This window comes from Pseudorca crassidens, chromosome 10 (genome assembly GCF_039906515.1).
Source record: "Pseudorca crassidens isolate mPseCra1 chromosome 10, mPseCra1.hap1, whole genome shotgun sequence".
NCBI classification, from domain to species: Eukaryota; Metazoa; Chordata; class Mammalia; order Artiodactyla; family Delphinidae; genus Pseudorca; species Pseudorca crassidens.
In genome coordinates this window covers 19,585,054-19,602,959 of record NC_090305.1, presented here as the reverse complement: position 1 = coordinate 19,602,959, position 17,906 = coordinate 19,585,054, and the positions used below count along the sequence as shown (strand labels likewise).

At 42.1% G+C, this 17,906-nt stretch overlaps 2 protein-coding genes across 8 annotated transcripts in view; both read left to right on the top strand.

The window, feature by feature from the left end:
• Window positions 1-15: 15 nt before the first annotated feature.
• On the top strand, window positions 16-13,578 carry TDP2 (tyrosyl-DNA phosphodiesterase 2). Of its 5 annotated transcripts, none has more exons than XM_067752146.1 (8): window positions 16-249; window positions 464-549; window positions 710-775; window positions 5,022-5,195; window positions 6,140-6,231; window positions 8,204-8,322; window positions 9,876-10,046; window positions 12,633-13,578. In XM_067752146.1, the coding sequence occupies exons 3-8, from the start codon at window positions 711-713 to the stop codon at window positions 12,912-12,914; spliced, it is 903 nt and encodes a 300-aa protein (XP_067608247.1). In that variant the 5' UTR covers window positions 16-249; window positions 464-549; window position 710; the 3' UTR covers window positions 12,915-13,578. The 5 variants fall into 5 exon arrangements, with proteins under 5 accessions (XP_067608247.1, XP_067608248.1, XP_067608246.1 ...); XM_067752145.1 differs by having other exon boundaries at window positions 72-193; XM_067752143.1 differs by having other exon boundaries at window positions 101-377.
• A 3,093-nt stretch (window positions 13,579-16,671) lies between these two features.
• KIAA0319 (KIAA0319 ortholog) overlaps window positions 16,672-17,906 on the top strand; it is a 74,596-nt gene continuing 73,361 nt past the window's right edge. Inside the window, exon 1 of one of the 3 annotated variants that reach the window (XM_067752117.1) lies at window positions 16,672-16,855. The gene's annotated coding sequence lies outside the window, so the exon portion shown is untranslated. The remainder of the gene's footprint in view (window positions 16,856-17,906) is intronic. The other 2 variants (XM_067752116.1, XM_067752119.1) reach the window with 2 other exon arrangements.

Here is a 17,906-nt window from a genome sequence, read left to right as displayed (position 1 = left end):
TCGCTGTGACCTCGCGCGCACGCGCTGTTTAGCCCTCGCCAGCCCGTGCACGCTTTCCTGCTGCGCAGGCGCGCTGTCGTCCGCCGAAAGCGGAGCGCGTTTCCGCACGAGGAGGTTGATGCGCGAGCGCCGGGGCGCTGGGCGCCTGCGCAGAGGCCCAGGCGTCTCCCCGCTCGGCCCGGGTTAGAGGGAGGTGAGCTGGCGGGGATACCATGGAGCAGAAGAGCGGTCCGGACGGTGCACCGGAGGGTGAGCGGGAGGAGGGAGAGCCCGAGGTGAAGAAACGGAGACTTCTGTGTGTGGAGTTTGCCTCGGTCGCGAGTTGCGACGCCGCCGTGGCTCAGTGCTACCTGGCCGAGAACGACTGGGAGATGGAAGTACGCTTTCGCTGCTTCTCTCTTTCCCGCTCTTTACTTTGGTCCGTGCAGCGCACACGTCCCATCCCTGTGTCTTTGTTTTGCAGAGAGCGCTGGACTCGTACTTCGAGCCGGCAGTGGAGGAGAGCGCTTTAAAAAGCCATCTTGAGACCGCCTCTGAGCCCGAGCCATGGTGAGTGATGAAGGGGCGGGGACGACTCTGGGCGGGGGCAGTTTGTACTGGGTTGCGTTGGGCGTCCTGGGACCTGCAGTCGAGTTGGACGGCCGGGTGTGAGTAGACGCAAGTCTCGCCTCTGAATAGCCGGAGGGTGAGGGTTTGTGTTGGTGCGTAGGATGGAGACGCGTCCCAGCAGCGGAGCTGACGCTTCTCTCCCGAAGTCCAGGCTGTCACTTCGAAGGTACTTTGGAGTCGGGGGGTGGGGAGTGGGGGAATATCTGAAATGTAATTTTTTGACTCCAAGTTGAGGAAATATGTAAGCAAGAGTTTCAAAACAAATGAATGAGGCAAAATCCTCTACTGAGGAATGGTAACTTGGAAGTCTTCTTGCTTCTTGTACTGTTGTTGTTTATTTACTCTTTACCGCCCGGCCAGGATAATAGTTTTTATAAACTGCACATCCGCCCCTATTATTCCAGTGCTCCCTCCCCAATTCATGCACTTCTGCTCTTAAAGTCCAGGTGCCTTACAGGTCCCTCCACGGTTTGACCATATTTCTGGGTTCGTTTCCTTTCACACTCTCTTTCCTACCCTACAAAACTTTCAGGCATACCAAACTTTCCCTTTCTCCAGTGGGCCATTTTTTCTTGCCTTTCAACCTTTGTAAAGATATTTATCATCTCTGCCTAGAACCCTTTTCTTCCTCCTTCCTTGCTAAGTAACATTTATCTTAAAAGTCCAGCTTAGACATTGTAAGGTCGGATCTTAACAAACGGCACCGCGAAACAGAGGAAAGCTTCAAGTGAGCTTTATTAGGGAGCGCTCCTGGGCGAGGGACGAGGTTCACTGGTCCGAGAGAAAGGGGCCAGAGAAGTCGCGCCCAGTCCTAGGCGTGGGAAATTTTTACTGGGGTGTAAGGGAGGGGTGGTTTGCTATGCAGGGTGATTCCTTATTTGGTGAAGCCACGGCTGGGCTAGGTATTGACCAGCTTACTTTCAGGGGTTTGAGTCTCCCACCCCTCCCCCACCCCCACCCCCCCGTCCTTGGGGCAGGAAGTCGGGGGAGAGTCTGTTGATTCTCAGAATACGTGAGAACGCTATGCCTCAGTGCTTCTTCCTGGAACCAGCTGATGCTTCCTCTTCCCCGGGCCAGCTGGCCTTACAGACATGACTTGTCTTCAAGAAGCTTTCCCTGATTTCCCAAGTCTGGGTAAGGTTCTCCTCTTAAGTAATTCTGTATAGCATCATGCATGACAAGTTAATTCATATTATAATCGCTATTTAGTATTTTATATCTCCCACTAGACTACACGTTTGGTGAAGACAGTATCTGTTCATACATTGTTGATTTCCCAAAGTCTCATACAATATTTGGCATGTAATAAGCTCTCAATAAGTATGATTGAATATATAGTTCTCCCAGCTGTATGGGCAGCCTCTACAGTTAACTGTCCATCGTAGATACTCTTTCCTCCCTGTGATCTTTTCAGCTGCACTGTCTTTTAAATGTGATAAGATCATTTCATTAGGCTCCTTTCTCCGTCTGCCTGGCCTGTTGTTGGGGAATTGGCTACCCATTCATAGTGACATATCTCTGGCTCCCATGTTGTATCAGCTAGAGCCAGTTAGATTAGTAGATGTTCACCTGGCCCGTGCTGGCCAGTCAGATCCTCTCTCCTGGGATTAGAACCAAGAGTGTTTAGTGAATCTTCCTGTCAAGCTGGGACTGTACATGTTAACTCAGTACCTGTGGGGGACCCATACCCCTACTCCTTTGTGCATGGGGAAGCTGAGAATGCTAGTCTGCAGAGAGAGAGTGAAACCAAGGGACGCTGAGTAGGATTGAGAGAGAGCCTTGATCGAACTTCCATAGGCATAGCTGTGTTCCTTTACTTGGCTCTGGGACACGATTGTTTCCTTGTGAATCCTTTTGTTTTACTCAGACTAGCCTGTGTTGGTGTCTGTTAGTTGTATCCTAAATTGTAGTCAGTAGAGAAATTGGAACAAAGGAGGTGGAGTCCCTGAAATCGTCCCTCAAAAAAAAAGTGGGTGGAGCTGAGTAATGGTGGGGTAGAGGACCATTAGGAGTCCCCTAGCCCAGAATCATGAATTGGCAGAAAACAAGCAAAGTGATGGATGAGGCTGTGGTCTGTTGTCTCTTGGAACTCAGATCAAATGCCAGTGAGAGTGAGGCTTTATCTATAGCATAGAATAAGAATCCACACTGATATAAATACATTTGTCCAGGAGTGAAGGGAACACTTTCCCTCACAGTAGAATTCCAACTACCAAATGTTGAAGGCATGTGAGAGTTAGAAAAAAAATTACCATTTGGGAACTCTCTTGGTAGTAATTATCTCAGACAGGAATCATCAATGGACACTAAAACTAAGGGACTTGCCTGGTGGCGCAGTGGTTAAGAATCTGCGTACCAATGCAGGGGACACGGGTTTGATCCCTGGTCCGGGAAGATCCCACATCCCACTGAGCACCTAATCCCCTGCACCACAACTACTGAGCCTGCTTGCTGCAACTACTGAGCCCATGTGCTGCAACTACTGAAGCCCGCACGCCTAGAGCCCGTGCTCCACAACAAGAGAAGCCATTGCAATGAGAAGCCCACGCGCCACAACAAAGAGTAGCCCCTGCTCGCCGCAACTAGAGAAAGCCCGCACGCAGCAATGAAGACCCAACGCAGACAAAAAAATAAACAAATTTAAAAAAAACAAAAACTAATAGGTAAAAGTTGATGAGAAACAAGACATTTACATAGTCTCAAAGTACCTACCCGCAAAATACTTATTACATGGGGGGAAATCATAACTGTGCAGTGGAGAAACCAAGGGATCAAAGTTAACGTGACCAGTACTGGAGACAAATCCAGTACTGTTGGATCAGGCCTCCTGACCTGATGCACTGAGGACACCCTATCACTTCTGTGTGATTCCTGCCAAAAAATGCACATCCTCAGAAAACATCAGACAAACCCAACCTGAAGGACATTCTACAAAATAAATGGCCTGTATTCTTCAAAAACATCAAGGTCAGGAGAGACAAAGACGGAAGAACTATTCTGGATCAAAGAAGCTTGAAAGAAATTCATGCCATCTCAATGCAACATGTGATCCTGGATTAGGACATTACTGGCACAATTGGCAAAGTTTGAATAGATCTTTAAATTATATAATAACATTGTATCAATGATAATTTTCTGATTTTTGATAATTGTACTAGGGTATGTATGTATGTCCTTATTTTTAGGAAATGCATTCAAAAGTATTTATGCAAATGTTTCAGAATAAAAAGAGTAAAGCAAGTAAATGTTAATTAAGTAAAACGTTAACATTTATCTGGATGAGTGGTGAGTAGAATTCTTTTTACTGTTTTCTAAGAGTCTAAAATTATTTCAAAAAGAGTTTAAAAGTTAACTAGACTTATCATGGTGATCATTTTGCAGTGTATACAAATATTTAATCATTATATTGTGTACCTGAAACTAGTATAACATTATCTGTTAATTATACCTCAATAAAAAAAATTTTTCAGGAGTTCCCTGGCAGTCCAGTGATTAGGACTTGGCGCTTTCACTGCTGTGGCCCGGGTTCACTTGCTGGTTGGGGAACTAAGATCCCAAAAGCTGTGTGGCGTGGGCAAAAGAAATTTTTTTTAATTAAAAAATAAAAGTTTTTTAAAGAAGTTAAAAATTGGCATTACATTTATTAAAATTATAAATACAAAACCCTAGTTCTTAAATTTATGTATATTTTATAAATGCTTAGCAGTCGCCTTTTAATAATGTTTGTCCCTCCACTCAAATGTCTGGGCCTTGGTGGGAAAGGTGGGGTCAGGCAGACCTGTGGGCTGGAGCCCATACACATGGTCTCTCCAGCATGATAGTCTCAGAGTAGTCAGATTTCTCATGTAGCAGCTCAGCGTTCTTGTTGGGCAGAGTGTTCCAAAAGGCTTGAGTGAAAGCTACAAGGCTTCTTATGGCCAAGCCTCAGAAATCCCAGAATAACCCTTCTCACTATATTCTATTGGTCAAGCAAGTGACTAAGGTCCAGATTCAAGGGTAAGGGTATTAGTTGGACTTCACCTCTCAGTGAGGGGAATAACAAAGAATTGCAGCCATTATTTATCTGGCACAATGAGATCTTATTTCAAATGTGATTTAAAGTGAATCCAGATAAATGTGGAAATCTTACGTTACTCAATCTGATTTGGGGTCATAATTTATCAAATCATTTTAGTGACCTATGTCACTGAGGGATATTGAGTTGGTTCTAAGTGAGCAGACATTTGGATAACACAGTAAGAATCTCTTTTTCCTCACTCATCAGACTCTTGCTCTTCTATAGGCAGATACTTTTAGGACTCTTAAAGTTTATTTACCTGTAGAATGAGGGCTACAGAGAGTCACAAAATAATTTTTAAATTAATCAGTTTATAGATTATTTGCAAAGTTGTGTTTCATTCTTATCTTGCCAGTGTTGACCTAACCAAGGAAGAAACAAGTGATTCCACTAGTTCTAAAACCAGCACATCTGAAAATGTTCAGCAAGAAGATGGCAGCATGTTCTCTTTCATTACCTGGAATATTGATGGATTGGACCTAAACAATCTGCCAGAGAGGGCTCGAGGGGTGTGTTCCTATTTAACTTTGTAAGTATTATTACATCTGTGTCATGGTAATGTGATAACGTGTCTTACCTGCCTACAAGGAGGGTAACAGTTCAAGGTTATGGGCTTTGGAATTGGTCCTGACTTCAGAGTCCAGCTGTCAGAGGAAACATCTGAAGGAATTGGGAGTGACTGCCTCTGGGAGCAGGATTGTGGCTTGGGGTACAGAGGGAATGCTAATTTTTGTTCATAGCCTTCTAGTACTATTTTATTTACTAAACTGTGTGTAGAATTATTGCTATGAAAAGAAAATTACCAAAAGGATCCGTATCTGCCACACACTAGTTCTGTGACCTTGTGGAACCATTTGTAAGCCACTTCAGTTCTCCAGAGCTCAGTTTTCTTCATCATGGATAATAACTGTTTCAAGAGGATTGAAGAAAATAACACTTAAAGCATCTGTTAAGAGTGAGGACCGGGGCTTCCCTGGTGGCGCAGTGGTTGAGAGTCCGCCTGCCGATGCCGGGGACACAGGTTCGTGCCCCGGACCGGGAAGATCCCACATGCCGCGAGCCGCTGGGCCCGTGAGCCATGGCCGCTGAGCCTGCACGTCCGGATCCGTGCTCCGCAACGGGAGAGGCCACAACAGTGAGAGGCCTGCGTACCACAAAAAAAAAAAAAGAGTGAGGACCATTGTAGGCTCTTAATATTATTGGTTTCTAGTGTCAGTGATTCCTGTTCTTCTAACTTTGAAGGGTTGTCATGTATATTTTTTTTTTTTATTTTATCTTTACAGTATTATTTGTTAAATAGCACAGGTCTTTCTCATTTTATAGTTATCAAAGGTCAGCATAAATATTGAATATTAGGTGTCCTAGAGGACTATAATTTTGTGTTTCTTTTATGCTGTGGCATTTTCCTAATCTAGGTAGCTGCAAATGAAATGATATACCTCATATTTTTCATAAATTGATGTGTTTAATTAGGTACAGCCCAGATGTGGTATTTCTACAGGAAGTTATTCCCCCATATGCTGCCTACCTAAAGAAGAAAGCAAGTAGTTATGAGATTATTACAGGTAACAGTTTTCCTGTTATTTAACTTTTTCTTTGAAAAACAAGGTGAGAGATAAACCAAAGTTAGACAATTGGAACATAGACAGGAAAAAGCACAAATAAAGTAAGTTTGAGAAAAAGAAGTCAGACACAGGATACTAAAAAAATCATAAGAGAATATTACATATGTGGCAAAATGGTTGAAATGGATGATTTTTCAGGAAAATATAAATTGCCAAAATTTGAGGCACTAAGTAGCTTTTTGGTGAAATCAAATTGTTAGAAAATGTTTAAATGTGGTGATTGCACTGTGGTTATGCTTTTTCAAAAAGTCTTTATTAATTTTTTATTTATTTTGTTCTTTTTCTACCTTTTTGCCGTGAATATTTTAGTTTTTGATTTTTCATCTATTTTGTTTTTACTAAGTGCATTTTAATATACCACTTTGGCTTCATTTCGTGACTTTTGGCTAAATCTCATGTTTTCTTTGACTTTCACTTTTACCTAGTTTATGATTTTAATTTTGATTTACTTTTTAATCCAAAATTGCTGAAGAGAGGGTTCTCTCTATCTGCCTTTCTCTCTCTCTCTCTTTGCGGGACAACTTTTCTGCATTCTCTTGGGGATTCCTTTTGCCTGTCTTCTGTTTTGGTTATCTTGTTTTCTGAATCCCATGCTTTCTTCCTTGTTTTACTTCCTCATTTTATTGGAGCACATTCTCTGGTCACTTTCTAAGAAGTAGCACATGGGGAGTGAAGTTTTTGAATCCCAGCCTATTTGGAAATGCCAATGTTTTATTCTCATAGTTCCTTGATAGTTTGGCTGGACAAAGATTTCTAGGTAGAAAGTCATTTTCCCACAGAATTTTGAAGGCATGATTTCAGTGTTTTCTAGTTTCCATTATTGATGATTAGAAGTCTGATGCCATTCTAATTCTTGATCTTTCTTCCCCCCCTTCCCGCTCTGGAAGCTTTGAGGCTCTTCTTTTTTTTTTTTGCGGTATGTGGGCCTCTCACTGTTGCGGCCTCTCCCGTCGCGGAGCACAGGCTCCAGACGCGCATGGCTTACAGGCCCAGCCGCTCCACGGCACATGGGATCTTCCCAGACTGGGGCACGAACCCACGCCCCCTGCCTCGGCAGGTGGACTCCCAACCACTGCGCCACCAGGGAAGCCTGAGGCTCTTGTTTTTAACTCCAGTGTTTTGGGGGTCTTTTTTTCATTTATTATGCCAAACACTTGGTAGGACCTTTCAATCTGGAGGTTTGTGACCTTCAGTTCTGGAAAATTCTTTTTTCTGTCTCTCTCTTCTTTCCTCCCTCCCTCTCCCTCCTCCTTTCTCTCCCTCTCCTCCTTCTTTCCACCTGCTGGACTCTCCACCTGCCATCTTTCTAGTCTGCTGCCCTCCTCCGTTTCCCATTCTTTCCCATTCTTCTCCTTTCTCTTCCTGTTCCTCTTTTCCTGGTTCCCCTCCGTTCTGATAAACCAGTTACCACTGCTCCACCTACTTAGTTCTCTGAAAAACTTGGAAGCTTTCATTCATTGCCCCTCCATTTCTGTTTCTTCTTGCAAGTTTATACCTTTCTAAAGTTTTTATTCACTTACTGTGATTTTTCTGGTGCTTCCCGAATGAAAAGTAACTGCATGTCAAGTTGCCTCAGTTTAAGTCTCATCTACTCTGCCTTTCAGAAATTTTTCAAATTTTTATGTTTGGTATTGGCACTGTTAACTGTTTTGGGCACTTATGTAAATGCATTTTTATTTTTGTATTTCTTCCATACTTCCAGTTACACTTTTATATTTCTTCCATGCTTACAGTTACAGAGGGACTTGGTTGACCATCTTCAACTATTTTGAAATAATAGTTTACTTTTAAGATTTATATCCATTTAAATATCTATACCTGCTTGTTATAAAATTTTCAGTAGGGGAGCTTGGGATAAACTGCAGATACCCCTGATCTCTCAGCCTAAATTCTTTTCCGCACACATCTGAAGGTCGTGAAGAAGGATATTTCACAGCTATAATGTTGAAGAAATCGAGATTGAAATTTAAAAGCCAAGAGATTATTCCTTTTCCAAATACAAAAATGATGAGAAACCTTTTGTGTGTGCATGTAAGTAATTTTTTTAAATTGACTGGTTTTTTAAAAAAAAGAATGAACTGTTTTTTTCACAGTTCCATGATGGGGTCCTTTTTAAGAAACCATTGTCTTTAGAAAAATATTTACTCCTCACTTATAGGTTCTTTTAAATAGTCTTAAAGAACTTTATAAATTAAATTTTTACATACATTTCAAATATAGACAAATTGTAAAAATAAAATCCTTGATTCATTAGATGTTTTCTTAATGTATAAGAGTTTGCTGACATTCCACAGTTGCTTCCTAAAGTAGTTTTTTTTTAATTTTTTAATATTTTTTATTAAATGCACTGTACTTGGTACTGTGTTGTACTCTGTGAGTCTTACAAAAATGAGTCAAATAGATCTTGGTCTCATAGAGCTCATAGATTAGCAGGGGAGAGATTGTATGTATAGTACCTAAAATAAACGAAAGGCATAAATGCCATGGGAGAGGTATAATGATATGCCATGGAAGTTTAGAGAAAGGAAAGATGATTTTCAGCTGCACTGTTTAGTGAACGTTTCATGATGGAAGTTGGGTTTGAATCGGGCCCTGAAAAATATGTAAAATGTAGACATTAAGAACAGTGCGGGGCTTCCCTGGTGGCGCAGTGGTTGAGAGTCTGCCTGCTGATGCGAGGGACACGGGTTCGTGCCCCAGTCCGGGAAGATCCCACATGCCGCGGAGCAGCTAGGCCTGTGAGCCATGGCCGCTGAGCCTGCGCGTCTGGAGCCTGTACTCCGCAACGGGAGAGGCCACAACAGTGAGAGGCCCGCGTACCGCAAAAAAAAAAAAAAAAAAGAACAGTGCAGGTGGCAGAACCACCATGAGCAAACATTTGCAAATTGTACATAGCAGGGTATGTATATATGAAAGAGGGCATGTGTAGCTATAAACGAGCCTTCTATTCAGTTGGATGTAGAGGGCACAAAGCGGGTAGTGTGACGACAGGTTGGTAAAGTAGGTTGGATCCAGATTATAGGAGATCATGAATGCCCAATGTGAAGGAATTTGAACTGGACTCTGCAGGCAATTAGTTTAAATAATGAGAGATCTTACATTGTTGGTATCTTAATTGCAAATGGTAAGTGATTCTCATTCATTCATTTAACTGACATTATTTTGAGTTACCTATGTGCCAGGCTCTCGGTAACATAGTAATAAATAAAAGAGCCATCTTTGCTTTCAAATGACTCAGGGCTTTGTAGGAGAGAGATAACTGTGCTGCAGTTCGATCTAGGGGAATTTATAAACAGTCTACACAGCGTGCTGTAGGAGGATAGGGGAGGGAGCCACTGATGCCTGGGATGCTGGGGAAGGGCTCCCAGTGGAGTTGACATTCAAGGGAGGTTTTGAAGTATTAGTGGGTACTTGCTCAGTATTCTTTGACCTTTAAGGATAAGCACAGTGCTGATTATATAGTTTCAGTCTAGTAAATATTGATATATACCAATCAGTTGAATAATTACTGATTCTGTTAACAAAGTTCAGTGTTAATTGTTAGTGGATCATTTTAACAACTCTAATTATTTATCTTGTTGCAGGTGAGTGTGTCAGGAAATGAACTTTGCCTTATGACTTCTCATTTGGAGAGCACCAGAGGGCATGCTAAGGAACGAATGAATCAGTTGAAAATGGTTTTAAAGAAAATGCAAGAGGCTCCAGAGTCAGCTACAGTTATATTTGCAGGAGATACAAATTTAAGGGATCACGAAGTGAGTGATGAAGTCATTTCAGTGTTTATGGGCAGATTATTGCTGTGGAAACTAATTTAGGTTTCTTTTGACTAAAGCTATTAAAACTAGGACTTTGATCTGTTCATAATGTATACGTGACCTTGCAGGTGCAATTCAGCAAATGATTATTTAGCCTGTGCTACTTGCCTGGCACAGGGGAAGCAGAGGCAGAAGGGGCTGTTACATTATTGGGTGAAAACATATATATGGTATATGAAACAGACAACACAAAACAATATATATTGATTAACAAGAGGGGTTTAGAGAAAATAATGATTAGAAGAATTTAGAAAAGTTCATTTATTTGCAGTTTCTTAGTTGTAAGATAAGAAGAACAGAAAGATTTGACTAACATAGTTGTCCCTAACTCTCTTCCTTCTGGATTTTCTGTTTTCAACCTTTTTTACCTTCATGACACTGGATTTGGCAGTGATTTCTTGGATATGACACCAAAAGCACAGACAACAAAAGAAAAAACAGATAAGGTAGACTTCATCAAAATTAAAAACTGTAGTGCATCAAAGGGTATTATCAATGGAGTGAAAAGGCAACCCGTGGAATGGTAGAAAATATTCGCAAATCATATATCTGATGAGATATTCAGAATAGTCAGAATATACAAAGACCTCCTACAATTAAAAAAAAAACACACTGGGCAGGGGACTTCCCTGGTGGTCCAGTGGTTAAGAATCTGCCTTCCAATGCAGGGGACACAGGTTCCATCCCTGGTCGGGGAACTAAGATCCCACACGCAGCAGGGCAACTAAGCCCACACACCGCAACTACTGAGCCCATGTGCTGTGGAGCCCAGACACCACAGCTAGAGAGCCCGTACGCCACAACTAGAGTGCCCACGTGCCACAGCTTTGGAGCCCACATGCTCTGGAGCCCACGCACCACAACTAGAGAGAAGCCAGTACGCCGCAATGAAAGATCCCATGTGCCACAACTAAGACCCGACGCAGCCAAAAATAAATAAATACAATTTAAAGCTTTTTTTTTTTTTTTTTGCGGTACGCGGGCCTCTCACTATTGTGGCCTCTCCCGTTGCGGAGCACAGGCTCCGGACGCGCAGGCTCAGTGGCCATGGCTCACAGGCCCAGCTGCTCTGCGGCATGTGGGATCTTCCCGGACCAGGGCACGAACCCGTGTCCCCTGCATCGGCAGGCGGACTCTCAACCACTGCACCACCAGGGAAGCCCTAAATACAATTTAAAAAAGAAAAAAATGGGCAAAAGATTTAGACATTTCTCGAAAGAAGATATACAAATGGCCAGTAAGTTCATGAAAAGATGTTTAACATCATTGGTCATGAGAGAAATGCACATCAAAACCATGATGAGATACCACTTCACATCTATTAGTATGACTATTATAAAAAAACAAAACAACAGAAAATAACAAGTGTTGGCAAGGATATGGAGAAATTGGAACCCTTGTGCACCGCTTCTGGGAATGTAAAATGGTGCAGCTGCTGTGGAACATGGTGTAAGGATTCCTCCAAAAATTAAACAGACTTTCCATATGATCCAACAAGTCCACTTCTGGGTGGATACAAGCAAGCAAAAGCAGAGCCTCAAAGAGATAGTTGTACACTTGTGTTGGTAGCATTATTCACAGTAGCAAAATATGGAAGCAACCTAAGTGTAAGTGTCCTTTGACAGATGAATAAACAAAATGCATATATTGATACATGAAATAGAATATTATTCAGCCTTAAAAAGGAAGGCAATATTGACACATGCTATAACGTGAATGAACCCTGAAGACATTATGCTAAGTGAAATAAGCCAGTAACAAAAGGACAAATGTTCGTGATTCCTCTTATGTGAGTTTCCTAAAGTAGTCAAATTCATACAGACCGGAAGGAGAATGGTGGTTGCCAGGGGCTGGGGGGAGGGTGGAATGGGGAGTTCGTGTTTAATGGGTAGAGTTTCAGTTTGGGACATTGAAAAGGTTCTGGAGCCAGATGGTGGTGATGCTTGCACAATCATGTGAATGTACTTAATGCCACTGAACTGTAATGTTAAAGTCGTAAATTTTATGTATACTTTACCACGTTAAAAAAAATTTTTAATCCTAGAGTGTGAATGGGAGGAAAAGTTAATGTTGTTAGTAAATTTCAAATAAAACTGAAGGCATTTGACATTATTGGATCATATAAATGGTATACTCAATTTATAGATTAGAGTAACAGTTTTGCCTTCTTTACACTTAATGTTCATTTTTTTAAAACTACTAATAGCAATAACTGAGACCACGGATTTTCAGTCTTCTGAGTTTTACCTGACTCCCAAAGTTAGGAAGCTACTTGTGGCAGAAGAGAGAAGGGGCAAATTTCAGACCTCTCTGTCTCTCTTGATATTTTTATATTACCTACTTATTATCATGCAGTAAAATAATTTTATAATATATCTGGTTGTATCTAGTTTTGCATTTGTGCATTAATAAATAATCTGTGGCATTCTGATGTGAAAAGTTGCACTTAGATGTGGTAACGGTAAAGACCTTTTTAATATAAGGGGAAAAAAGACTGAAAAGAGTTTTCTTTCTTTTTCTTTTTAGGTTTCCAAATGTGGTGGTTTACCCAGCAACACTTTGGATGTCTGGGAGTTTTTGGGCAAACCTAAGCATTGCCAGTATACATGGGATACACAGATGAACTCTAATCTTGGAATAGCTGCTACTTGTAAGCTTCGTTTTGATCGAATATTTTTTAGAGCAGCAGCAGAAGGCGGCCACATTATTCCCAGAAGTTTGGACCTCCTTGGGTTGGAAAAACTGGACTGTGGTAGATTTCCTAGTGATCACTGGGGTCTTCTGTGCACCTTAGATTTAATATTGTGAACTGCTTTTCAAATACGAGTTTTAAATGTTCTGAGCAATGTTGTTCTGTGTTTTTGCAAATATAATTGCTACCTGTCTGGAAAGGTAGTTTAATATGGAGGAATTAATATACTGGATCATTGTAACAAAAGAAAAAACGACTGTGATTTTATTTTGTGGATTGTGTCCTCAGATTTCAGAACTAAATCTTAGTGTTTATTTAAATGAAAGCATACCTGTGTTCAGAACGTGAGGCCTCTTAAGGAAAGGTCACAAAGGCTATCTTGTAATAGTGCTCACAGCTGCTGGCTAGATCTGCATTTAAATAGATTGCAGCTGTCCTACATCAGACTTTTTGTCAGCTAACAGTGCCTAACTGGTAAGCTAGAAATGAACTCATGATTTAAGATCCCTTAACTTTTAAAAATTCATGTTTGTAGTTATGTCACCAACAGAGGCAAAGTTAGGCTTGATAATGATTAAAGTCAGTTTTATAGAGGCATTGGACTTTTTTTCTAAGAGAAAAATAAATGTGTAAAAAGAATTAGCCTTTTAGTTTTGCTACTTGTAAAACTGAATTTTTTTCAAGACGTGAATGAGGAGCACTTCTACATGTGCGTTAAGGAAACATTTTTTTTCCCCCATAAGAGAATGTACTTTAAATAAAGAATTCTGCTTGTTTATAGTTTGTTTTAGTATGTTTTTGTGCTCATGTTGAGATTGAAGTTTTTACCTGCTTCCTGTTTCTGGCTCCACTGCTACTGTTTCACCTTTGTGTGGAAGAAAACGGCTTTCCACGTTGCTTCTCACTCTGCCAAGTATTGCCAAGAATATATTGACTTCCTCAGTATATAAAAATGAAAACTGGCGGTAATAATTAGAATGAGAAGTGGCAGAAACTTATTTTCATCAGGGGTGTCAAAATTAACAACTAAAACACCTAAAAAAAGACAAGCTGGGGCTTCCCTGGTGGCGCAGTGGTTGAGAGTCCACCTGCCGATGCAGGGGACGCGGGTTTGTACCCCGGTCCGGGAAGATCCCACATGCCGCGGAGCGGCTAGGCCCGTGAGCCATGGCCGCTGAGCCTGCGCGTCCGGAGCCTGTGCTCCGCAACGGGAGAGGCCACAACAGTGAGAGGCCCGCGTACCGAAAAAAAAAAAAAAAAGACAAGCTGAATTTATATATAACATATGCTTTGTCATAATGGAAAAGTTTTATATGTTAATCATAATTTTAATCATTTAAAATGAGTATTAATGCTAATATTTTAGCATGTATTACAGAAGCAATAGTTCATTTTTGTGGGAAAAGGATATTTTTGGCATAAATTGCTTATTCACTTGGAAGCATAATTAAGTTAGAACTCTACCACACTTCAAATTACGAAAAAGAAAAAATCTAGATGAGTGAAAGGCTAAATATAAAAAAATAAAATATGTAGTAGTGTGTATTAGATTAAATAATTATCAAATTGTTTTAAAACTGGAAGGAGTATCATTTTATGACTCAGCATCCAAGTGAAATACCTTCCCATTTACTCCTTATAGTGACAAAATGTAAGAAACAAGTTATAAGTGAATAGGAACAACTACGTTTGGTCTGCTTTCGATGGGCAATAGTTCTCAATGCAAGAATTAAGAAACTACCAATATGCAGTATCTTGAATTTTTTACTTTGAATCTCAAGTTTTCTCAGTACAGTAGCTTTGTGTACCTTACCCCCCTTCTTGGTGAAATCCCAACTCAGAATGTTATATATCAATATGCTAAGCATCATCTTTGCCACTGATACAGAATGTACCTGAATCTTGCTAGGCCTGTTTCTCCCACCTTCAAAAAAAGATAGTTCCTTGTCTTTTATTGTGCAGTTTAGTAAGAACACATGTCCCAACCAACAACATATAAAAAGCAGATGAAGTCAGAAAAGCTGTACTAAAAATACATCATTTTATCCTTAGTATTTACTATAATGTCTGGCATGTAGCAGGAGCTCAATAAATGCTGAAATGAAATGAGACAGTGCCCTCACATTTGTGTCCTAGGGAGGCAGACTAACATTTTCATAAGTCAGTACCAAAATAGATATTATATGTATAAAAATAGGTATTCATTGTAATGGCTCTGAGTTTAGAAGTCTAGGCTAAGCTTATATATATGTAAATACGTATATATGTAAAGACTTTAAGCCCATGTATTAATGACTTAATTTTTATTTAAAGACTCCTGGGAACGGGCTTGTTGTCTGAGTACATCAGATTTATTGATGTGAGAAAGGTCACTCTGGGGGTACAGTGGAATGCCACTGGTGAGAAGAGAAAGGATGGAAGTGTCTTGTAAGGTTTGGGTTCCCTTTGAAGGAGGGTCTTGGAATCAGATTGGTACTGTTGCTTACTCTTTCAGAGGCAGGTTAGGAGAAGCAGGGAGTAACTATGGACTGGGTGCTGTCATGAGGCAAGGAGAATTCAGCAGTGGGGTATCACAAGTTACGGATGAAAATAGCAAAGCAAAGGGGGCGTCTGTGGTAGGAAAGCAGTAGTCATTCAAAGAGGGGGTTGTTATGTCATATTACAGCTGCTGCACGACTTTGGGGGAAATATTTCCTGTTAATTTTGCTTCTGGCTTAATCTGTGCCTGTCCTCCCAGCCCGATAATTGGCAGGGTTGCCATTTTCTTTTTAGTCCAAACTGATTTTGACTCTTTCAGTCCCAAGCAGTTTTTATTCTTTTTTTTTTTTTTTTTTTTTGCCGTACGCGGGCCTCTCACTGTTGTGGCCTCTCCCGTTGCGGAGCACAGGCTCCGGACGCGCAGACTCAGCGGCCATGGCTCACGGACTTAGTTGCCCCGCGGCATGTGGGATCTTCCCGGACCGGGGCACGAACCCGTATCCCCTGCATCGGCAGGTGGACTCTCAACCACTGCGCCACCAGGGAAGCCCAGTTTTTATTCGTTAAACGTGCATTTTCTTTTAATCCCCACTATCATCCTAAAGGAATGCTATTACCATCTCTATAACTGACAAAACAGGTTTAGCAAGTAACTCATCCAAGGCCCAGCCATAGCCAGGGAGTAGCTTAGTAGGGGCTTTTTCATCAGGTCTAAGCACTGTACTGTAGTCATGGGGATGTGCAAGGAATGCCCTGGCTTCCTTTTGTGCCCTATGTTACCATACCTAGATGCATGAATCTTTCTTACAAGAAAACAGTATAAATACAAGGAAGAGTCTTCCACATGAGTTTTCTATTGTTCAGATGATCACCTTCCCATAGATGCAAATGTAATCTAAATACTTTGGGCACCTGGTTAACCTATAAAGCGTGGGGTTGATCTGGGCCCCTCCTAACACCTGTTTCCATCCTCATTCAGAAAGCAACACGTGCTCAAAACATAGTAGGGCCTAAAGAGGCTACCGCTGGAGGAGTGGGACTTGTGCGTGTGGGGTGAATTTGCTTCGGGGGAGACATTTGCAAAGGGTTTTTGACCCAAGTAGTGTGCTCGCGCCTCCCTAGAGCCACCCTGGCCCGCGGCATTTGGAAGAGGCACTCATCCCCCAGGCCGTTTAGGACCACGGTGTCCGTCAAAGTGTTGGTGAAGGAAAGGGGGTGGGGCATGCAGGCTGCCCTGCTGCCCGAAAGCCTTCTGCTTGGTCGCCTGCGGGGTGGGAGTCCGTCACCTGGGTACCCATCTTTAGAGCCCGAGCTGGGAGTCGGGAGTAGGCAAGAAGAACTGCTGCCCGCCCATTCCCTGGGGGCGCGTGTGCGCGTGCGCGTGCGTCGCCGTGGTAACGGCGCAGCGGAAAGGCGCTGAATCACGGGCGCGCGCTTTCCCAGCTCTAGCAGAAGCTGATGCGGGGGGCGGGCGGGGGTGCCCTCCTGGTTGCATCCTGACTAGACCGGTGCTGACCCCGGCGGGCCTGGCTGGCCTGGCGCAGAGGAGCGGTGGCCAGGATCTCTGTCACTACTGGAGGTAAGAGCGCAGCAGTAGCCTCATCCTGTCTCCGGTTTGGGCAAGAGTCTGTCCTCGGGGGCTATATCCTGGGGAAGAGAAAGCGAGGGTTTGGCTTGGATGGGGCGGTACCTCCTCCCTGACAACAGATACGCGTGCCAGTGTGTAAAAGTGTGTGTCTGTGTCTATGTGTGTGTCTGTGTGTGTGTGTCTGTGTGTGTGTAGGGCCGGGAGACGAAGAAGAAGAGGAGCAGGTGGGACGGCAGGTGATGCTCCTAGCCCGCTGCACCGACTAGGGCTAGCTTTAGTGCGGCCAGCAGCGCCTCGATGCAGTATCCCACTTCCCAACCCGTCTGGCGATTGATGGGAAGGGAGGGCAGCAAGTAGGCAGGTTATGCCAAAGAAAAATAAAATCAAGAGGCCCTGAGTTAGGAGGTGACTTTCTTAAGGTTCTTCTGAACATCTAGGAAAGGGCTTTTCTTGATTGCTGCGCCGATTGATTGTTTCTCAGTAGGGTGGAGTCGAGGAAATTTGCATCTGTTCCCAATCTCATGAAATGAATTTCTTAGACCTGTAGAATCGGTTTTCTTTAAACTTCGTTTGGTAATATGTATGTGATCTTTGCTATTATTTGCTAAATTTATTTTGTCTCTGTATCTTACCGTAATCTGAAGCTTGAAACCTTTGAGTGGCTTTTTTTCTCTTTCCCTTTGAACTTCCTCCACAGAATGGATATGAATCACGGTATTATTAATCAAGAGCATAAACCTAAGATTATGAAAGTCATCATTCTTTCGATCATTCATTCTCTTGAGTATATGGAGAGAGAAAAGAATATGATATACCCACTCATATCCATTTTTATTGTTAGATTTCTCATCTAAACATTTTTGTTTGTGGGTTAAATGTTAGTGGTTTTTCCAGTGCTTAAATAGAAAAATTGAATGATATTTTTGATGATAATAATAGAAAAAGTAAATTTTAGACACCCCCCCCAAAAAGAACAAGAATTTTTGTTAGTGTTTATTTCTTTATTCCTGAAATGCATGTTCAATGTCCATATGTTTCAAAT